Raw genomic sequence first — 24387 nt, forward strand, 5'->3', positions numbered from 1 at the left:
TTTAAGAAAGATTTAAGGAAACATTTTGAAAGCTTTAGAGAAATGATCAGAATACATTCAAAATACCAATAAGAAATTCCTAAAAATCTCGAGGAAACCTTGTAAAAAAATCTCTTGAGAAAACCATTTAAAAACTTGATCTATTAATGTTTATGTTATTTTTCTTTAAGTTTTAAATAAATGCACAAAATGATTTATTAAAATATACTGATAAATTTAAATAAGATATGTCTATAATATTACAGAAGCTTCTTTCTTTCGGATAAGATTCCTATTAAGTTTCTCATTTAATTCACAATTACTTTTTGTTTTCATTTCTCTTATATTGTTTGTGAGTATTACTCACTTTATTTTCCCATATTGACTCCTATTTTCATTTTTTGTTTTGGCAACTATGGTCCAGGCCGAAGAATGATTCACAGAAAGGAACAAAGAGTAAGAGACCAATAGTGCAGAATGTGTCGGAGAACATTGCCACATTGACCAAATATCATGGAAAAAACTTGCAGATTCAAGGCAATTTTTGAACATAAACAGATGTCAAAAAAAGAGAAATCTATTGTAGAACTATTAATGGTAACTCCCCCTCCACAAATAAACTTGTGGTATGGCCATGGCAGCTGCGAGCACAAGAAAACAAATTAAGTGAGATCTCTAAGTCATCTAGACAAAAATTGCAAGGTGATATACAGCAGTTTGTAACAATGAGTTGAAAAGAAGAAGATAGAAGGGTACTGTAGAAAGTTTAGTATATGGAATCATAAAGCAACAAAACAACAATCCACAATCAGAAGATCAAATATCCTAAATGGTCGACTACATGAATTCTAGACCTATATCTATCTCTATCCAAAGCCACATTCTTTCTTTTGTCACATATCCTATATCATCTTCAAGGTTTTTCACAAAGCTTTCTCTTGTCTTCCTCTCTTTTGTTACAAACTTCCTCTATTTCATCATCACCAAATAGGCACATCCATTTGCTTAATTGAAGAGGCATCATATGATCTCGTTTCTCTTCATGACTGCATATCCATCGTAACATTTCATTTCACTATTTCAGTTTTGCTCATATTTTGGTGCTTAACTTTCCAACATTGTGAGCCATATAATAAGGATAATCTAATAATTGCTTAAAAAAAAATATCTTTTAGCTTTAAAGAGAGTTTATCACATAAAATGCCGGATCCATTTCTTGAGTTCCCTTTTAGTAATGGAACCATGAAAGTAAACAACAAAAATGGTACCCGATATATTAGGTCATTCACCTATCAATTTGCTAAACAACACAATGAAGTAAGAATATAATGAATAAGTAAATCAACCAACTGGAAACTAAAGACCAGAGATCAATCCTACCAAGCATAGAAGCGGTTATCATTGAACAGCCTCCTCTAAACCAAGTTCTTCCCCTTGTGATCTAAGAATATCATCGAGCAAGACAGTTGAACAAAAGCTGATGACCTTGTGGAACTTCTTTGCAGGGGCGGGCAAATTGGGAACCCTCCTCCAACGGCACTGACCAGAATAACTGCTAATTTCACAAACACAAGCTGGGTAGTTCCTGTGATGCTCTTCATTGAACACATATATTAGGTTACCTAGTCCAACACATTTCAGACTTGCAAACTTATCTTCCCCTGCGCTATCAAACAAACAATAAAGCAAGTCCTGAGGCATGATTGCTATCTCACTGAACTCCATGCTTTTCTCATCAATCCTCCACAAGTTAAACAATGGTCCACGAGGGCCATTGCACAGTCCAGCCAAAACAAGCTGGTCCTGACAAGCAACCAAGAACGAAAACAACACCCCTGGAGGCCGCAGAGTCTGGACCTCGCTCCAAAAGTGCTTATTTAAATCAAATGACGAAACAAAACAAGAATAAATCCCAAATACATAGAACTTTCCATTGAACAAGGCCGAGGAGAGCCACTGAGACGAATTCCCTGACCTGAAATCTGCAGGTAAAGGCGGGCAAAGCTCCCAAGAATCCGAATTAGGGTTATAGATCTCAACAGCCAACCTGTCCTCTATATCGACCAACCCACCAATGAACCTAACGCCGCCAACGACAATGAATCTAGGCAATCCAGATCCGTGATTGAACACGCCGACAAGAGGATTGCACCGAGAGAATCGAAGCGGCGACGTTTCTCTCCAGGCGGCTTTGAGGATGGGCGTGTAGCTGAACCTGGAAGAAGTAGTCGCGAAGAAGAAGCCGGCGCAGCCGATGGAGGACTGCTCGTGGGAGGAGGGTCAAACGGTAGGGAGCCTAAGCCAGGCATCCGCTTCGGGATCGAAAGCGAAGGCCTGGTTGTTCTTGAAAAAGATGTTGTTCTGGCCGTACAGAAAGAACCAGGGCTTCTTCGCGGCGGAGACACGGGCAGCGAAGGAGGCGGTCGTGATGATTGAATGCCAGAACTTGCAGACGGCGGCGGCGCGGACGACGCAGCGGATGAGGAGGTAGGAGAGGATGAGTTCGGTGAGGTCGGAGCCGAGATATTGCTCCCAAATGAACGAAGAATCGTTGAGGTCTTTGCCGAGTTTTGTGTCTTCCATGAGATTCATCAATCGGCTTTGCAATGCCCAATCCATTGACTGGATGGATTACAGGCGGAATGGAAATCAAATCAGAGTTCGGTTGTAGATGGAGAGTAGCGGTAGCGAGAGAAGAGAGAAAGAAACAAATGGCGACATGGTGTTTGTCCTTTTGCGGATGAGAAGGTGGAAAGAACTGGTCCGCATGGAGACCAGCATCTGCTGGTGAGAATATTTGTTGGTTGACCACTAGTAGGGTGTCGATGATTCGGTTTGGTTTTGATTTTTGTCAAAATTATAATTAAATTAAATTTAAATTACTAAAACTAAAACCAAATCATTACTCATTTAATTTTAAAAATTTAAAACCATAACCAAACTATTCAATTTCGGTTCGGTTTCAGTTTAACCATGATTTTTTTAGTTTAATCTATATCAACAAACAAAGACAAATAGCATTCATAAATTTTTTTGATAATTTTACAACAAACAAAGATAAATTATAATAAAGTTACTTTGTTCTTGCATAAAGTTACAAAACTTTTTGAATATAAAATCACATCTCCAAACCTACAATTATTAAGATCAATAAATTAATATTTGCATAATTAAATTGTAATTTAAGCTAAAAAAATTAGCTACGAAATTTAATACCTTCATCAACAACATTAATATATTTTTCGTAAATTGATGCATATTCATCTGAAATGAATGAGCCAACTCCATCTAACAAAATTATAAATATAAAAAATAAATTAATTTGAAAAGAGATGAGGCAGAGAGCGAGAGGCAGCGAGGGTGAGAGAGATCGAGGGCAAGCGAGAGCAAGAGGGGCCAAGCCCTAGAGAGAGCAAGTGAGATCCAGCGAGGGCGAGTGAGAGCAAAAGAGATGCAGAGAGCGAGGGTGACTGGCGAGCTCGCGCAGAGGAGCAAGAGAAAGGAGGCAGCAAGGGTGAGGAGATCAAGGGCAAGCAAGAGCAGGGGCTGAACCCTAGCGAGAGCAAGAGAGATCCAGTGAGGGCGAGCGAGAGCAGGGGCTGAGCCCTAGCGAGAGCAAGAGAGATCCAGCGAGGGCGAGTGAGTGCAAGAGAGATGCAGAGAGTAAGGGCGAGGACGCACGGATGAGCGAGAGGCAACGAGGGTGAGAGAGAGTGAGGTCGAGAGAGGAAGGAGAAGAGTTTGCAAGCAAGACAATTGGGCTCAGGTGGGCTGGATTGTATATAATATATATTATATATACATATTATATTATATATAATATATTATATATATATATATATTCGGTTCGGTTCGATTACCCACCATTCGGTTCGTGTTTTGGTTTGGTTTTAGTAAAAATCATAACCAAAATATACCCATTGAAACAGAGTTTGGTTTTTTCTCAAACCAAATCATTACCCAGTCAAACGATTTTTAACTGCATTGACCGATTCGATTTCGATTTCAGTTCGATTTCCCACAGTTTCGATTACAATTGCCATCCCTAGTCACTAGGCCGTGGACCTCTTCAATATTAGGCATGGTCATTGAAGGATCAAATGGGCTATGAGCTGTGAAGACAGACCAGGCGAGCCCAACCCAAAGGCTTTCAGCACCAGTCAGTGCAGCTCATAGGCCGAGAAGGCCCATTTTAGGATTTACTAGAGATATAGATTGATCTGAACTTCCAATCCTATGTCTCGGCCATACGGCGTGGCGGTCAAGCGATTGGCAAGTGAGCATGAAACCCGAGGATGGGATGCTAAAGCAATAAAAAAATATTTCTTTCTTAAGTGGGGGAGAAAGAATCAGTGCTTTCGTGGTTCAAGTGAAGGAAAAATTCCACTATGAATAGAACTATTTAAGGTGAAGCCTTTAATCGTTTAAGTGGATAATATTCGTTTCGTTTCAATAGAACATATTATAGGCTGATTGTTAAATCAAGCCTGTGATTCAATAACTTTTTTAAAGGCTTAGACTTCTGCTCTACTTGAACAGCAAATGCAGAGGAGGATTTGGGTCCCGCAAGAAAGCAAAGAACATGCAGTTGCTATATCAGCGTTGCAAGTCAGGAATATAGGCTCTCTCTTTATAATCCCAACGTCGGCACACCAAGTGCTCGACAAACTGCCGGGCGGCCACTTCCTTTATAGACACCAAGATTAGTGACTGAGCCAACGACATTAAAAGCAAGTCGAAAGATGAGCCAGTGGGTGATCGACAACCTCGACAATGCTCATGACCTCGACAATACTCAAAGCCAGGAAGAGCAGAGCAGGAAGATGCAGTCCATCTACAAGGTCCCTCCCCTCATCTCCGACCTAAACAAGAAAGCCTACCAGCCCCACGCGGTGTCGTTCGGGCCGTACCATTACGGGGAGCCTCACCTGAAGCCCATGGAGGTTTACAAGGGACGCGCTCTGCTCAATTTCCTCCATAAATCGGAGGTGCCTTTTTCCACAATCTTCGACTCCATGTTCGAAGTGGCTGAGGAGCTCAAGGGTTCGTATGCCTCGCTCGACCCCGAGTGGCGACGCGATACCACGAAATTTGTGAAGCTAATGACTGTGGATGGATGTTTCATGTTTTCAATATTTTGGTCTGCGAAAAAATCATTTGATGGTGATATTTTAGTGAATGATCCCTTTTCTGACAACAATGAGATACAATATGTCATACCGTTTATTAAGCGAGATATGTTATTATTGGAGAATCAATTACCCATACGTGTGTTACTCATGTTACTCAAGATTATAACATTCACATTGGACGACGAGAAGGTATAAATAGATAAATTCAATTTCTCCCACTTCACTTGATAATATTAAATATTAAATTTCATGTTTACTAAAATTTAAATTTTTAATTAACATTAAAAGGTTAAGATTTAATTTATCATATAATTCATTATTAAAATACTTTTTCTTAATTTCTATCCTTCCATTCTTAGTTAGAGGGTTACCATTTAATTAACATGATCTCTCATGTTACTAGATTTTCTTTTATGAGAATACTGTCAACCAAATTAGCCTCATTTTTAAGATGAGAGATATATTTATTATATTTAGTTTTAAAACCAAAAAGATTAAACTCATTGTCCAAATAACATTTGGGTTAATGCAATATTTTTTTTTATTTAATTAAACTTGCATTCTTCATCCAGAAGAACTTGTGGATTTTGAACCGGAAAATACCCTCATTCTATGGCCATGAACCTCTTGGCCCCAAAATGGGCACATGCCTCCATGTCCTGGACTTCTATCACAAGAGCTTGGTCTACGGGGAAAGCATATACGCCAGCGGCGTGGAACCCAAAAAGTGGCCCATCGTCATCCGCTCAGCCACGGAGTTGAATGAAGCCAACATCCGTTTCAAGGTGAACGAAAGCAGAAGTTTCAGTGACATCTCCTTCGTCGACGGCGGCGTCGTGAGGCTCCCCAGATTCGTTGTCAATAATGACACCGAATCGATATTCTTGAACCTCATTGCATTCGAGCGGTGCCACATTAGAGTTGGGCGCGCCATTATTTCGTTCATCTGCTTCATGAACTTCATTGTCCACAAAGATCGCGACATCAGCTTGCTAAGCTCCAAAGGGATCATCCTCAACTTGATAGGCAGAGACAAGGCTGTGGTCGATTTGTTCAATATGATGTCGAAGGATTTGATCTTGGAATCCTCCAGCGAACTTGCAAAGGTGATTACGGGAATTGATGCCTACTACAAGAAGCCGTGGCATAAATGGCGCGCCGACCTGATTCATACTTCAGAAACCCATGGGTGACTGTTTCTGTCATTGCCGCCGTCATTCTCTTTACCTTCACTACATTGCAAACTGTCTTCGGTATCTACGATTTCAAACATAAATAATTGTGGTTCAATTAATACTAAATGAATGTACTGTGTTTTGAATTATTTATTTAATTAATAAATTTCTATTGTATTGATATTAAAAATAAGATATCATAAATCTATGTAATAATAATGAATATTATCTTTTAATTAATAATATTTTTGTGTTAGAAAAGCTATTTGTGAACCTAATTTACTGTATTGTTTTTTTTATTTGTTTCCCCATTAAAACAAGCTTAGTTTTAGAAAGTGTCCTCCATGTAAAAGGGTACTTTTTGAGGAGAAAGTTGAACTTAAATATTGAACTCATTATTGATAAGATTGAATATTACCAAGTTATAATAGATCTGAAACATAATAGTACTTTAAAAATTTAACCAAATGAACTCCAATTTGAATGGGTATTTGCAATTAATTTTGGTTTAGATTCTGTATAGAGCTGTCATCCTGCATGTACATAAATGTTAATTGAATATAAAATTTTGATATTTTATGTGAACTCAATATTAATAATTAAAAAATTACCATTACGATTGCATTAATTATTGAATAATTATCGATAATTTTTTGATCATTAGGGTTGAGTGACACATAAGATGTCAAAATTGAACGTCGAAATGTCATTTTAAATATATATATATCTGTAATTGATACGGTAATTTTCTGTATATTGAAAAATTATTTAAATATTTATATTTTACATTTATAGGCAGGCATAAATATATCAACCAATCCACCAATGAACCTAACGCTGCCAACGATAAATCTAGGTAATCCAGATCCGTTATTGAACATGCCGACGAGAGGATTGCACCGAGATAATCGAAGCGGGGACGTTTCTCACCAGGCGCCTTTGAGGATGAGCGTGTAGCTGGACCTGGAAAAAGTACTCGCGGGGAAGAAACCTTCCATGAGATTCATCAATCGGCTTTGCAATGCCCAATCCATTGACTGGTTGGATTACAGACGGAATGGAAATCAAATCAGAGTTAGGAATCAAGCCTGTGATTCAATAACTAATGGAATAAAGGCTGACGCTTCTCTGCTCTGCTTGAACAGTAAATGAAGAGGAAGATTTGGGAAGAAATTAAGCAAAGAACATGCAGTTGCGGTATCAGTATCACTATCAGCATTGCAGTCAGGAATATAGGCTCTCTCTTTATAATCCCAACTTCGCACACCAAGTGCTCCACAAACTGCCGGCCGGCCACTTCCTTTATAGACACCAAGCGGAGAGATGAGTCAGTGGGTGATCGACATCAAAACTGAACTCAACAACCGCCGCAATGCTCAAATAGAAGGAGAGCAGGGCTGGAGGAAGCGGTCCATCTACAAGCTCCCTCCCCTCATCTCCGAGCTCAACGCGAAAGCCTACCAGCCCCAAGCGGTGTCGTTTGGGCCGTACCATCACGGGGAGCCTCACCTGGAGCTCATGGAGCATCACAAGCAACGCGCTTTCCTCCATTTTCTCGAAAGATCGCCGGTGTCTCTGGACATAATTTTCAACTCCATGGTTGAAGTGGCACAAGACCTCAAGGATTCTTATGACTCGCTCGAGCCCAAGCGGCAACACGATATTGAAAAATTTGTGAAGTTAATGATTGTGGATGAGTGTTTCGTGTTGGAAATAATGCGGGTATGGACGGAAAGGAAGAGTGATTATTCCGATGACTATCCTTTATTTGGCTCTGAAGGGGATTTTTATGTCGTGTGGGTTATCAGGCGAGATATGTTGTTCTTGGAGAATCAATTACCGATACTTGTGCTATTCAAGCTCCAAGGCATCAAAGAGAATGACAAGGTAATAAATATACGAATTCAACTTGTCTCATTTAGTAACATGAAAACCCTTGTTTATTAAATTTCAATTTTTTAATTAAAATATAAAATTTCATTTATTATATAATTCATTAATAAAATATATTTTCTTAATCAGAGAGTTAAGATTAAATTTTAACTCTCAATTCTGAACGAATGATTAAAATTTAATTAACATGACCTCTCATGTTATTAAATCTTAAATCTTAAAAACTGTACATATTGTTTCTTTCTCTTTTATATATCACTAGAATCGCTTTTAAGGGGGTAATGACGACCAAATTAGTCTGATTTTTAAGATGAGAGACATTTTTATTGTATTTTATTTTTAATTATAAAATAATATAATAAAAATAAGATATAGTAAATAAATATTATTTAAAATTGACAGTGATTAATTATCCTCTTTGTAATTAAGCTTTGTGTGAATATCCGTTCATTTATCACCTCATATAGAATTCAATTAAATTAGATTCATTCATGCATCTTAAATTAATATAAAAAATAATTTTTATTTAATAATATATTATTTTTATATTAATATAACACAAAATATAATACAAAGTATCACATAATTGTGATAAAATAATTTAGATGGAGGGAACTAAATGATGATTTTTTTTTTCAATTAAGGATTTATTTTGACTTTTGAATTGAATAGAATATATTATCATAACTTTCTTATAATTATAATCCATTCCCCCTTTCAAAGACTAACATTACCAAAATATGTTAATAAAATATTTTATACCAAAAAAACTGTAGCCATGATAAAGATCTCCCTATTAAAGCTAGCTTTTTATTTAATTTATAAGTATAATGTTATTACAAAATTCGATACAAAAAATTAAAAAATACCCTTTGAAGCTCTTTTAAAATTTTAATAACACCCTTTGAATATTTTATTTAAAAAAATTTACACAAAAATATACATGTTTAGATCTTTTTAAGTATTTTTTGCATTGTTATCAGGGGCGGATATAGGGGGGACTGGCACGGGCCAGGGGCGGATATAGGGGGGGCTGGCACGGGCTGAAGCCCGTGCCAGCCCCAATTAAATAGTAAAAAATATATATAATAAATAATAAAAAAATATATAATAAATAATAATATATATATAAATATATAAATTCCCAAATATAGTCCAATCTCAAGTCCCCTTCTGCATCCGCCCCTGATTGTGATACTATAATGAGAATGTTATTTGTGCATTAAGTTGTAATATTTTAATAATGCTGGTGCATTGAAGTGACATGAAATATAATATATTAACATATATTACCAAAAGTTTCACAACTGAGTGTGCAAATAACATTTCGGTTAATAATGTAATATTTTTTTTTATTTAATTAAACTTGCATGGTTCATCTAGGTAGCCATGGAGGAGTTGAACAGGCTGATACTTCACTTCTTTGAAGATCACAGTAACTTTGAAATGGGCAAAAGCCTCCACATCCTGGACCTCTATCGAAAGAGTTTGCTTGTAAAGCGGTCCAAATCCACTGAACCTCTTTCCAAGCTACCCTCTAGACAAGGACTCCACCCCAGCATATCAGCCACGGTGTTGAATGAAGCTGGCATCCGTTTCAGGAAGAGCAAAATCAATTACGGCATGGACATCTCCTTCGACGACGGCATCCTGAGCCTCCCTGCATTCTTTGTCGAGGACGCCACCGTATCGACCTTCCTGAACCTCATAGCTTTCGAGCGTTGCCACATTGGAGACGACCACGCCATTACTTCGTTCATTTGCTTCATGGGCGACATTATCTGCCACGATCGTGACATCGGCCTGCTAATCTCCGAAGGGATCATCTTCAACTTAGTCGGCACCGACAAGGTTGCGGCCAATTTGTTCCATATGATGTCGAAGGATTTGATGATAGATCCCTCCAGTGACCTTTTCAGGATGACTGACAGCATCATTTCCTACTGCAATAAGCCGTGGCGTAAATGGCGGGCCGAATTGATTCGTACTTATTTCAGAAACCCATGGGCGATTATTTCTGTCGTCTCCGCCGTCATCCTCTTTACCCTCAATACATTGCAGACTGGCTTCACTGTGTACGATGTCATGCGTAAATAATTGTGGTCCAATTAATACGAAATGAATGTAATGTGTTTTAGGGTTTAGGGTTCGATTTGTGTTGTTTCCGAGTTTGCAGGACATGTGCTCGCTGTATCTTGTAATTGCTTTGTACTTTTTTTTTTAACGTAATTTTATTTAGGATAAATTATATAAAATACCTCTGCACTGAGAGTCATGTGTAACTTATTCTTCTGTATTTTCGATTGCATCAAAAAACCCATTACACTTTCAAAATGTTACAATTAGTCATAATTTATTATTATTTTATATAATTTTATGCAATCTATTGGTTGATTAATACAAAATTTTATATATTTTTTGATATATTGAAATTATATATGTAGAATTATATATTTTATATATAGATTATTATACAAAATTATATAAAATAATAATAAATTGTGGCTGATTGCAATATTTTAAAAGTGTAAGGGGATGTTTTGATACAATTGAAAGCACAAGAGAGTAAGTTGCACGTGACCCTAAGTGTAAAAAGATTTCATATAATTTACCATTTTATTTACAGAAAAAAATGTATTGTGTTTTGAATTATTTATTTAATTAATAAATTTATTTTGATGTTAAATAAGATATAATAAATGTACTCTGTGTAATAATAATTAACATTATCTTTTAATTAATAATATTAAGCTACTCTGTGAACATAATTAATTGTGATTTTTTTTGTTTTTCCCCCAATAAAACAAGCTTAGTTTTAGAAAATATCCTCCCCATAAAAGGGTACTTTGAGAAGAAAGTAGAACTTAAATATTAAACTCATTATTTATAAGATTGAATATTACCAAGTTATAATAGATCTGAAACACAATACATTAAAAATTTAACCAAATGAACTCCAATTTGAGTGGGGTTTTTGCAATTAATTTTGGTTTAGATTATCTATTAATCATTCTGTCTGTACATAAGTGTTATTTGAATATAAAATTAGTACAAAAAGTAATTTTTATTTAATAATATTTTATTTTTATATTGAAATAACACAAAAATATAATACATTAATAGATGAGTTTCACAAAAATATCTACTACAACAAAAATGATTTGTTGAGGCTTTTTTTTTAGGGCATTTTTTAGAAAGTGTTATCTAAAATACTATTTTAAGGCATAATCTAAAAAAGTGCCATAATACAATAACTTTAATGAGGCACAACAATTAAATGCTCTATAAAATACTATTTTAAAACACAATTTAAAGAAGTGCCCCAATAAAACAATTCTAATGAGGCACGATAATGAAATGCCCTAATAAACAAATATAAGTGTCTTAATAGATACATCTAATAGGGTAGAATCTTTGAAATACCTCATTAAAATAATTCTAATGAGACACTCTGATGAAGTGCCCTAATAGACAAATCTTAAGTGCCCCAATAGAATAATTCTAATGAAACTTAGATATACTATAAAATAAACATAGGCACATATATTAATAAGATGATGTGTAGATTAGGTGGTCACGCATGTGCAAAAAGAAGGAAAGGTTCAGGGTTCGAGCCGAGGGAGAAGTAAGTTAGAATTAAGAGAAAAAAGGCCTTGTGGGGATATAAAAAATAAATTTATAGTGATTTTTGAGGCATTTTTAAGTGTTGCAATAAACTTAAATTTCTAGTTATTTTTAAGGCATTTGTAAATGCCTCAATACGTTTTTGGGGCACAGTTACATAGGGCATTATTTTAAGTGCCCTAATAGTTAAAATGCCCCAATAAAGTATCTATTAAGGCATTTTTAAATGCCTCTTAATCTAAAATTTGTTGTAGTAATCACATAATTAGGATAAAAATAATTTGGATAGAGTGAACTAAATGCTGATTTTTTTATCAAATAATGATTTATTATGGCTTTTGAATTGAATCTATTATCATAATTTTGTTATAATTAATTATAATCCCTTGCTCTTTTCTAGAGGTGTGCAATTAGATATAATCAAATTAAAAATTACTAATCAAACCAAATCAAATCGAGACATATAACTGAATTAAACCGAATCAATCGAGTCATCTAAATTAATTGAAATAACCAAAATTGAACTAACCAAATTTTGAGCCCTTGTAACTGAACCGAAAATTGAATCAAAATTCTTACCAATAAATTCGAACTGAACCTAATAAAAGAGGATTGAGTTGTTGGTTTGATTTGGTTTTTCGGTTAATAATACTAAAAAAATAAAATTGAATAACAAAAATTCTTGAGAAAAATAATCAAATCGAACCGAATTAAATAACCGAAAATCTTGAAGGAAATAACCAAATTGAACCATTGCACATAAAAAATTGAATCAAACCGACTGAACTTGTTAATTCGATTTAATTAATTTGATTTATTCAAACTCTTATCCAAAAATTGTAGCTTCTTGAATACCTCCAAAAATTTCTCAAATTGCTTATCCAACTTGTGCTTGCGCAATCTTTGAGGAAACAGGATAGGTGGAACATAAGGCTTGACTGTTGGTAGAATCACCTTCTCTTGTTCAGCTATATCTTCGGGCTCCTTATTCTCAGTTGTTATCTCTTTTTCAATATCAATTTTCTTTTCCACACTTGGTCTTTTAACATGAATCTCTGGTAATTGCACCCCGCTCCTTGTAGTGATTGCATTTGCTTGCTCCTTAGGATTAACTTCGGTATTGCTTGGCCATGTGCCCTGTTGCCTCTCAGTAAGAATTTTAGCTAACTGCCCAATTTGAGTCTCTATATTTTTTATGGCTGCATCGGTTCGCTCATTTCGTTCTTGAAGTTTTGAAATTGTTGCTTCCCATCCTCCTTTTTCCTCATGTGGTCTTCCTTGTTTTGGTGGGTTTTGAATTCCCTGATTGTTGCCATATGAAAAATTAGGATGGTTTCTCCAGCCGGGATTGTATGTTGGAGAATATGGATTATTTTGTGGATGCTGAAAATTTTGTTGACGCGGGAAATTTTGCGCATATGCAGCCTGCTCTATGAGTGAATGATCCCTAACGGTCAATGGGCATTCGGATGACAGATGGTTTGCCCTACAAGTTACACAAACTGAAAGAGATCCTTACACCATATTAACTGATGGAGAGTATTTTAAGTTTTCCATCTGTTTTGAAAGAGCATCAATCTTGGCCAACATTAACGTATTCATATCCACTTCGTGTACTCCACCTGCTCTCCTATTTGAACTCCTATCCGGCCACATTACAAATTGCTCACTCATTGTTTCATAAAGATCATGTAACTCTCCAACCGATTTGTTTCTAATAGAACCACCTGCTGTAGAATCAACCGCCGAACGGTTGTAAGGAGTTAACCCGGCATAGAAATAGTGATTTTGAGCTGGTAAAGAAAACCCATGATTTGGACATTTCCTTAGCAATTCTTTGTACTATTCCCATGCTTCATGAAAGTTCTCAATTTTAGCTTGCTGGAAAGTCGAAATTTCATACTTTAATTTGCTGATCTTGGCTGGTGGAAAATATTTAAGTGTGAAGTTATGAACCAAATCAGTCCATGTAGTGATGCTACCAGGTGATAGTGAATCCAACCACTCCCGAGCTTTGTCTTTCAAAGTATGAGGAAAAAGTCGCATCCTCATTGCTTCTTCATTGATCCCTTGATACTTAAAGTTGCCACAATACTCTAGAAAACGAGAGAGATGGTAGTGTGGATTTTCATCACTTCTCCCATAGAATAAAATGTTGTTGGAGAACAAATTTATCACATCCGGTCTCAACTGGAAGTTATCGTGCCCATATGGAGGATAAACTATGCTCGACCGGTTCTCAACGACTGGAGGCATCATGAAATCCCCCATCAAGATATCTCTCTCATTGTTCTCAACAGTACGCTCCACTTGAACAAGCTGATTTTCATTGTCGGCCATAATGCCTTACTGTTGTTCTCTTTTTGCTCTTTGTTCACGACGCCTTTGATGAAAGGTTTGTTCAATCTCTGGATCAAACTCGACAAGATCAAGACGTTCCGAACGCCGCATGTACTATCTCAATCCTAACACATCAAAAATTGAAATAGTTCAGCGTCAAAAATAAGGAAACTCAACACAAGTGTTAAAGCTAATATTAATTAAAGTAGTAATCAAAATAACCAATCCCCGGCAACGGCGCTAAAAACTTGTTCGACTTTTTCTTTCCGCAAGTGTACGAAATCGTAATAAGTAATATAATGATAAATCAAGTATCGTTCCCACGAGGATTAGCTTTTGGTCCCTACTTTAACCACTATTAACTTTAATAAGTCACACACAATTAAAAGAATATTCAATGGAAGTTTTATATAAGTCAAAACTAACTCACCAAAAGGAAAACACAAGCCGATTATTTAGGTTTTAAATATAGAAATCTAATGCACTAGGGTTCATAAATCCACCGTAGCTCTATATTTGGTTTAATCTCTCAGTAATTTCATAATTCTTGCTTTGAGCTGAAAATCGATGATCCTATGTTAATTAAAAACCTCTCTTGATGGTCAATTGAATCTATGCTCACATATGAGATTAATTATCTCTAATTAATCTGCAAATATACAAACATGCATTTATCCACAATGATCATCAAAATAAGATTTCACAAGGCATAACGGTATCTCTACCTATTATTGAACCTTATGTCATTTATTATCAAGTGCTAATCTATATTGAATCTCTCGAAAGCAATATAAATCACAAACACGTTCTAATGGCGACCAAGCATCAAAATGGAAGTAGTGCATAATAAACGATCAACTCAAAAGACAAGAATAAAATAAAACCTGAATACTTTTTAATTAAACCATCATTGAACTAGGTTTCATCAATCACCCTAGCCACAAAGTACTTAGCCTAACAGAGTTTCAACCAACGAAAGAGTAATAAAAACGGAGTTCATGATGTTGCAAAGAATAAAGAACAGAAAAATAAAACCAAAACCGAAGATCTTCAAGAAAATCTCCTCTTTTTGCCCCAACTTGCCGTGTTCTCCTCCTTCCAAAAGCTCCTAATCTCCCAAAAATAAGACTTTATATAGCCCTCTTTAGGTTATCAAAGTCCTTCACCTTGAAGGAGTCTATTTCTCTTTTATTTGGATTGAAACGGGCTTAAAACGGCCTTGTCACGAAACTTTGAACCTTACCGCGGTCCTATCGCGGTATGCTTGTTGCTGCAGACCCGTGAGCTCCAGAAAATAATTCCTAAAGCGGTCCTACAGCGATATGCATACCGCTGTAAGACCGTGAGCTCCAGAAATTAAGTTTTATAGTGGTGCTACAGCGGTATGCATACAGCTATAAGCCCGCTAGCCTTCTTCTTTGGTCTCTTACTTTATCATCTTCAACTTCTTGCTCTCGATACTCTTTTGCTTTCTTTTAATTCGAAACCCGACCATGCCTCCAAGCTTCATTTCACTCCCATCATGCACCAAAAATCACTCTTTTTGCTCCATGTCCGCTTTAACACATGCTCCACATCTACATAACCATATATAGAACTAAATCAAGTAGAAATCATGCTTATTGAATGTATAAATGCTAAGTTTATAGACCAAAATAAGTGTATAAAAGACACTTATCATAAATACACAAAGAGAAAGAGATTGAGATGGAGAGGAGATAAGTAGGGGTGTGCAAAAAATTGGGTAAATCAATTTAACCGAACCAAACTGATCGGTTCGATTAGTTCGATTCAGTTAGGCATAATAACCGGTTCGATTTCGGTTACTCATTTAGCAAAAAATCGGTTAGTCGGTTCGGTTCGGTTATTTTGATAAAAATAATCGAAAACTGAACCGAACCGTGGAGCGTAATAACCCTTCCAAACCGAACCGTGAAGCCTCCTCCCTCACGGGGGCGCGTCACCCTAGGTCCCCAGATTTCCCTCCACCATCACTTCGTCCTTCTCTCCTTCCCTCTTTGTCCTTCTCTCTCTCTCTCTCTCTCTCTCTCTTTCGCCATTTCATTTTCATCCCAAATCTCCCTCCACCCGTCGCCAATGGCGAAGAGAAGATGAAGACGAAGGCTCTTTGACTTCGATGCTTCGTAAACGGTAGATCAGAGAGAAGACCCAGAAGGCGGAAGGACCGAATCGATCCTTGGTCCTTCCGTTTGCTCGACCCCCATCGTCTCCAACGCCAATTGTTGTTTCCGTCGAAGCAACCACCTCCGACGCTTTCACTTTAACGCCGATGCCGACTTGGACCTTCGACACAGCAACGCCGACTTCAACGCCTATGGGTGCATCTCTTTCTCCTCCGATTAATTTTCACCAATGCTCGCCCTTCGATAAGTTTTCTGCTCTACAACTTCTATTTTTCCAGAAACGCCTTCTATTTTTCCAGAAACGTGAGAGTTTTTTAACTATAAATTTTTAGATCTACAAAAAATCAACCGTCTGATCAAACTTATTTTTGGATATATGAATCACTATAGTTGGGGGAATCCAATGACTAGTTCCGATCATTGGAATCACCGGTCGGCCACCTGGTGGCCAGTGACAGCAGATGTTCAATCTCTTCGGTATTCTAGGTTAATTCAATTTTCGGTTTGGTTCAATTACTATGTTTTAGTTTTCGGTTAGTGGGGTTGGTCGGTTCGGTTATTATAGGCTGGTCAGTTCGGTTTGATTAATAATTTTTGGACAGTTCATTTCAGTTATAATCAATTGCACACCCCTAGTTACTCTGAAAGTTTGAGAAAGTCACTTCTAGAAAAAGCAAGAAGCACATGCAACTGAGCAACTAAGGCGGCGAGGGAGAAGAAGCAAGTTTACCCTATTTATTTCTACCTCTTGCCCTTTGCATTCGCCTGTTCCTCTTCTTCTCCGGGGCAGCAGTAGTCGTCAAAGCTTTGCATGAGGCTTCTCCTATTCTTCTCCTTTCGACACTAGTAGTGGCAGGGACGGGAGTCAGATTTAGTGCGGAGAAGAATGATGATGACCTCCGGTGAAGCCGTCAAGTACAAGAGTTCCATGGATGCTTTCTCCCAGATCCTGAAGAATGAGGGTGCCAAGTCTCTCTTCAAGGGTGCCGGTGAAAACATTCTCCGTGCCATCGCTGGGTCTGGAGTGCTTGCCGGTTATGATAAACTGCAGATGATCGTCTTCGGGAAGAAGTATGGATCTGGTGGCGCTTAACTTAAGGCTACATACTTGGTTGCATAATTAAGGTTGATGCTGATGACAAAATATAAAACTTTGCAGAAGCTAACCCGCCAATTTTCTTCTTCTTCTTCTTCTTCTTCTTCTTCTTCAATAAGTAAGAGCCCAATTTTCCATTTTGAGTCTATTTTTTCAGTTGCAAGCTAAATTTTCAAAGCGGCTGATAATGGGATTGTTGTTCATTAGTTTCAGTTAGGTGATAGAGAATAAGATGTTTCTGGAACTTATATTCCAAATGTGAGAGAGATATGATTATATGTATGACTCTCAGGGATATATATATATATATATAATTATTTTCAACCCTCTTAATTAAGGTGATGACAGAACTTTGCATTGATATGAAAAATGCAATTATGTTTTAACTTTGAAGTTCTTCTGCAGTAGATTATTATTATGGTATCATCGTTGGAACATATTACATAGGACTGTTTGTTTTAAGTTAAAGGTGATCACCTGAGGCGACAACTATTCGCCTTCTCCAACCGATTCGCGTTCTCCGACCGAAATGACACCTGCAACCCATTCACCTTCTTCACTGCTTGCGACCGCTTGCAACCATTCTCCGAGCCCATGCCGAGCCCATACACTGACTCATCAATCCGAGCCTAAGCTTAGCGAATCTTGTTTCAATTACAGCCCTACATTGCAAACTATCTTCGCTGTCTACAATGTCATACGTAAATAATTCTGGTCCAATTAATACTAAATGAATGTATTGTTTTTTAATTATTATTTAATTAATTAATAAACTTATTTTGATATTAAAAATAAGATATAATAAATGTATTTTATGTAATAATAATTAACATTATTTTTTAATTAATAATATTTTTGAGTTAAAAAAGCTACTTTCTTCTCTATAAAAAGGTATTTCAGAAGAAAGTAGAATTTAAATATCAAATTCATTATTTATAAGATTGAATATTACCAAGTTATAATACATCAAAAATATAATATCTTAAAATTTTAACCAAATGAACTCCAGTTTGAATGGGCTTAATTTTGCAATTAATTTTGGTTTAGATTCTCTTATCTTGTATGTACATAAATGTTATTTGAATATAAAATTTTAATATTTTATGTAAACTTAATATTAATAATTAAAAAGTTACTATTACAATTACATCGGGTAATGAATAATTATCTATAATTTTTTAATCATTAATGTTGAGGGACACATAAAATGTCAAAATTCAATGCCCAAATACCATTTTAAATATATATGTGTCTGTAATTGATACATTTTATGTCAAAATAAATTTTACGGCGTGGCTGTCAGGCGAATGGCAAGTCAACATGAAACACGAGGAGAGGATGGGATGCTAAAGCAATACAAAATTATTTCTTTCCTAACTGGGGGAGAAAGAATCAGTGCTGCTTTCGTGGTTCAAGTGAAGGAAGAATTCCACTATGAATAGAATTATAGAACTATTCACCTTTGATCGTTTAAGCAAAGAACATGCAGTCGACGTCGCTGTATCACAATTACTGTTAGCATGCAAGTCAGGAATATAGGCCATGCAGTCGAAGTCGCTGTATCACTATTACTATTAGCATTGCAAGTCAGGAATATACGCCATGCAGTCGACGTCGCCGTATCACTATTACTATTAGCATTGCAAGTCAGGAATATACGCCATGCAGTCGACGTCGCTGTATCACTATTACTATTAGCATTGCAAGTCAGGAATATAGGCTTTCTCTTTATAATCCCAACTTCGATCTGCACACCAAGTGCTCCACAAACTACCAGGCGGCTACTTCCTTTATAGACACCAAGCTGAGTGACTGAGCCCACGACATTAAAAGCAAGAGGAGAGATGAGCCAGTGGGTGATCGACATGAAAGCTAAACTCGACAAGCTTGGCAATGCTCAAAGCCAAGAAGAGCAGAGCAGGAAGAAGCTGTCCATCTACAAGCTCCCTCCCCTCATTATATCCGACCACAACAAAAAAGCCTACCAGCCCCAATCGGTGTCGTTCGGGCCGTACCATCACGGGGAGCCTCGCCGGGCCGTACCATCACGGGGAGCCTCGCCTTCAGTCCATGGAGGGTCACAAGCTACGCGCTCTCCTCCTTTTTCTCAAAAGATCGTCAAAGCCTCTGGACAAAATCTTCGATTCCATGGTCAAAGTGGCGCAAGAGTTCAAGGATTCGTACGACTCCCCCCCCCCCCCCCCCCCCCCCCCAATGGAAAGACGAAACTGAAACCGAAAAATTTGTGATGCTAATGATTGTGGATGGATGTTTCGTGCTAGAAATATTGCGTTCGTCATTACCGGAGTTTGATAGTGATTATTCCAATGACAATCCCGTATTTGGCCCCCACGGAAAGCCTTATGCCATACCATTTGTTAAGCGGGATATGTTGTTATTAGAGAATCAATTACCGATGCTTGTGATATTCAAACTCAAACACATTGAAGGGAATTGTAAGGTACGTATAAATATACGAATTCGTCTTCTACTCTAACTTTATTTAATAACATCAAACCTCATGTTTATTAAATTTTAATTTTTTAATTAAAAAAATAAATTGAATTTATTATATAATTCATCATTAAAATATATTTTCTTAATCAAAGAGTTAGGATTAAATTCTTAACGAATGATTAAAATTTAATTAACATGATCTTTCATGTTATAATTAAATTCTAAATCTTAAAACCAAAAGATTGTTTCTTTCTCTTTTATATATCACTAGAATTGCTTTTAAGGGGGGTAATGAAAACCAGATTAGTGTCATTTTTATGATAAGAGAAATTTTATTGTGTTTTATTTTTAATTATAAAATAATATAATTAAAAATAATATATAGTAAATAAATATTATTTAAAATTGGCAATGATTAATTATCCTCTTTGTAATTAAACTTTGTATGAATATCCGTTCATTTATCGCCTCATATAGAATTCAATTAAATTTAATTCATTCATGTATCTTAAATTAATATAAACAAAATTTTTTATTTAATCATATGCTATTTTTATATTAATGTAACACAAAATAAAATACATTAATACATACATGAGTTTCACAAAGTATCACATAATTGTGATAAAATAATTTGGATAGAGGGAACTAAATGCTGATTTTTTTTTATCAATTAAGGATTTATTTTGACTTTTGAATTGTATTGAATATATTATCATAACTTTCTTATAATTATAACTTACCTCTAGTCTCTTAATCTGTAGAGAATGAAGGGATGCCCATTCTCTTTCTGCCAAGAACAAGAATTTTCGGCAATCAACTCTTGTATATTACTATTGTTACCAAATATTCTTAGGCTATTAGCAGAAGCAACTTTCTTTATTTATATCTTAAATGATGTGTTGACTTTTTATAGATGAAATAAAGATATTTAATGGAGATGATCTCTGTTAGACAAAATAAAAACAAAAATGATCTCTTTCATTTTGCCCCTTTTTTTTTATTCAATGCAAATTTCACATAATGTATAGGAAAAATAGTAAGCAAGCAAGTAACGGTGCAGATCTAGTTTTTTTTTTGGGTGTAAATCAAATCCAAACATCCACTATTGAGTATTAACTATTAACTATCAAGTATTATGCATAGCTAGTTGCATAGCGAATTAGCGAATGCGAAGCAGTAGCAGCGCTGTAGCGATGCAGGCTACCGGCGCCAAAAGCGGCGGCAACGCGCAACAGCCGCTCGACGTGGCCATCCCCGGTAAAACAACTCCAACGATGCAGGCCGCTGGGGTCGGAACTCGGAAGTAGAATCGAAGATTGAAGGAGTAGAGAGAACATATTTTGAAATATATAAATGGAAGAAGTAGAGAGAAGAGATGGCTTACCTCAGGAAGCTGAAGATTGGAGAGAGTTGACTGCTGATTGCTGAGGCAAGAAGAAGAAGATCGTCGCAGTCTACATAGTTAATTTGAAGGATTGAGTTTAGGTTTAATTTTAAGATTTGAGAGTTAAAAAGATTAGAGATTTATTGTAATATCTCGAAATTTTGGAGATAAAAATAATTATTAAATATAGGTATTTGATGATTTAAGGTAATCAACTAATAGTAAAAATAGTACTGTTAATAATAGTAAGCGTGTAACTTATGTTAACTTAATTTAAGTTAGTGAATTAATATCTAAATACACATATATATATTTATAATAATAATAAAAGAATAAACCTAATTAATTTAAATTAAATTAAACTAATTAATTTGTGTATTTTTGTGGCTGTGGTGCGCGTGCTTGGAGGCCAAGCTATCTACAGTGGCCATGGCTTCAAACAAAAACAGAGGAGAGGGAGAGATCAGTGGGCCGAGAGATTAGGAGAGGGAGAAGACTCGGCTGAGTGAGGGAGGAAGGGAGAGATCGAGAGAGAGAGAGCTTAGCCGAGGGGGAGAGAGAGAGAGAGAGCGAGAGAGATAGAAAGAGAGAGAGACGAGTTGCAGGGTGGCCATGGAAGTTGCTGAGTGAAGCTCGGCCATGGCCGCCGAGCGAAGCGGTAGTAGCAAGGGGCCGGGGGGCGAAGCAGCGACCAGTGACGGCGGTGGAAGTCCGAGAGGCGGCCGGTTGCAGCGGCAATCGCGGCGGCGGTGGTGAGCTCACCAAGCTGGTGCGCGGCGATGCTGGTTCGGCCGCGAGAAAAAGAAGAAGAAGAAGAAGAAGAAAAGAAATAAGAAAGGGAGAAGAAGCAGCGCGTAGGGAGCAGAGGGCGCGGGAAGGAGAGGAAGAAAGGAAGAAGAAGAAGAAAAAGAAGGGAAGAAAGAAAAGAAAAGAGAGGAAAGAAAAGAAAATAAAGAAAAGTAAAATAATTTTGGAATTTTTTGGCATGGGAAATGATCAGGTATGTGGGTAAAAATTTGTAGAAACATGATATGTGTAAATTATAAATTTTGCGCGATTAGAATTAATTAATTTGAGTCCCGATTGTGTTATTTGCTAGAAAATGATTTAATTCACATCGGGAGTACAAGAGAAGCTGAAAGCAGCTAATTTCAGGCAAGTTCCAATCCCTTTCTTCGTGTTCTTTAATTCCTGTGAGAAACCCTGTGATTTCTCATATTTTATACCCTCCCTTCGTTTGTTTTGGCCCGTTTATTAAATATGAAATATTGAGTTGATAGATTTAAATTTAATTTATTAAGTTGGCTTCGAGGATTTTATTAGCGTGACTTAATTTAAAATAAATATGAGACTTATTGGGATTTTATTGTGGTGCGCTTATGAGGGATTTTAGATGATTAAATTATTAATATTACACGGTAGATTTATTTTAACTAAAACTGCGATTTTATTTATTGCCAGTGAGCGTTTTACTTCGTAGCGGGTGTGCAAGAAAAGTAAGGAACGGCCGTGTAAAGGCAAGTTCCCAACCCTCTCTTCCTGATCTTTAATTCCCGTAAAAGACCCAGTGATTTCCTATATTTTATCACCTCCCTTACTCTAATTTGGCACCTGTCGACGTTTGATTTCGGCCCATCGTGATTCGTTTTGGGCCGCGGTGAGTCAATCCAAAAATACCGAGAAGGAAGGAAGAAAACCCCTCCCCCCAAAGTTCCAAGCGTGTACACCAGAATCTTTTACGTGGTTCGGTCAGAACGATGCCTAATCCACGGCCGCCCTCTGATTATTCTTCCAGAGTGGCGGTATCTGATTATTCTCTTTCGTCTTTTCTTGCCCCTCATGGTCTCTTTGATTTCCATTTATCTTGAGGGGCTTTTACAATCTAGATAATATATAAAAATACAGTGTTTGTATAATGGGGGACAGAAAGTTCTTACCCCCTTCGCAAGACCGGGAGTGGGATCCTCATTACGAGGGGCATGGGCTGTTACAGATAAAGTGATCGGACCCTACCTCTGACTTCTCAGCAGCTTTGCCACTCATGCGAGCTGGAGGTTTTGGGCGAGCGACCTGGATGGTCCAGCGATCTGGAGGATATTTCAGGAGCTCGTTAGTCGATTGGTCCGAGCTCGTTGGGGGATTACCGGGAACTCGCCATATGCTCGCTTTACGAGTTCCGGATCTTTGGTGGGGGCTGGACCTTCCTTGACGAGGTCGTCCGGGCCTTCTCGCCCTTGGGTGATTGGGCCGGTCTATCGGACCGAGTCTGGCCCATGCGGGGTGATGCGGGAAATACATATAACATAAGCCCCCCAGTTCGCGGCACGATCTTCGTGCTGGGAACTGACGCGTGCCAGCTGTTCTTCCATCCCTCCGACTTCTGTCCAATCACCTTAAGTCTCGTCGTTCCACGCAGCACGCTTTGTCGGCAGCGCATTTAATGCCCGCCCCCTCCCCATTTCTGCGCATGATTACACTCGTGGGACCCACAAGCTGTTGTGCGGCCGCTGGATGCGGAGCATGTGATAAGTCGTCATTCGATCCGACGGTTGGGATGGACCAGGCCGTCAGTATAAATAGTGGGGAGTGTCCACCCGCTTCTTCTTTCACGCTATTTTGAAACTCCCTCAAACCTTTGCCTCCCTGCTTTCTTTTTCCTCTCTCGAGGCCTCCGTTATCGCCGTGCTTCCAGACGTCTGTCGTTCTTGTCCGGTGCTTGGTACGAGTCCCCATTCAGTCGTCAAGCGCAGCTTTTAGGTAAGTTTGTCGTGACTTTCTTCTTCTTCTTGTGAGGCCGTCCACCGTTGGTTAGCCGTCGGTGGTTTCTCTGGCTTCGTCGATCGATGTCGTTCTCATTTTTGGAGAAATGGCACGATTCGGTTTGTCGTTTGCTGGGCCTTTGGGTCCAATGACCTTAGGATTAGCTTTTCATGGAACACCGGGCTTGCGGCTGCAGCCCCTCCGCCCTAGGCGTTACCCTTTTTGCGAAGCGCTCGGCCTGGAAGACCTAGGGGACGTTTTAGGGTTTTTTCTTCTAGTTTCTTGAGATCTGGTTCGCGACTTGCGACCTGACTGTTCTCTCTTTTCCTTTGTAGATGTCCGACCAACACCGTGGAAATTCAGGTCAAAAGCGCTGCAATTATATCGTAGGAGAAAACGA

General features: G+C 37.5%; 2 protein-coding genes, 1 non-coding gene and 1 pseudogene across 3 annotated transcripts; 2 read left to right on the forward strand and 2 right to left on the reverse strand.

Moving 5' to 3' along the window:
- Positions 1-28: 28 nt before the first annotated feature.
- On the reverse strand, positions 29-7368 carry LOC127787133 (F-box/kelch-repeat protein At3g24760-like; annotated as a pseudogene).
- Positions 7369-7609: 241 nt separating this feature from the next.
- Positions 7610-10276, forward strand: LOC127786753 (UPF0481 protein At3g47200-like). The gene is made up of 2 exons (XM_052314398.1): positions 7610-8173; positions 9563-10276. The coding sequence occupies exons 1-2, from the start codon at positions 7610-7612 to the stop codon at positions 10274-10276; spliced, it is 1278 nt and encodes a 425-aa protein (XP_052170358.1).
- Positions 10277-12607: 2331 nt separating this feature from the next.
- On the reverse strand, positions 12608-14143 carry LOC127786754 (uncharacterized). Its single transcript, XM_052314399.1, has 3 exons — positions 13760-14143; positions 13398-13645; positions 12608-13289 (listed from the first exon to the last, which is right to left on the reverse strand). Exons 1-3 carry the CDS (start codon positions 14141-14143, stop codon positions 12608-12610), a joined length of 1314 nt encoding a protein of 437 aa, XP_052170359.1.
- Positions 13608-13714, forward strand: LOC127787762 (small nucleolar RNA R71). The gene has a single exon (XR_008020226.1). It is a non-coding gene; the product is annotated as a small nucleolar RNA R71 (small nucleolar RNA).
- Positions 14144-24387: the final 10244 nt, after the last annotated feature.

Source organism: Diospyros lotus, chromosome 12 (genome assembly GCF_014633365.1).
Source record: "Diospyros lotus cultivar Yz01 chromosome 12, ASM1463336v1, whole genome shotgun sequence".
In the NCBI taxonomy this organism is placed as follows: Eukaryota; Viridiplantae; Streptophyta; class Magnoliopsida; order Ericales; family Ebenaceae; genus Diospyros; species Diospyros lotus.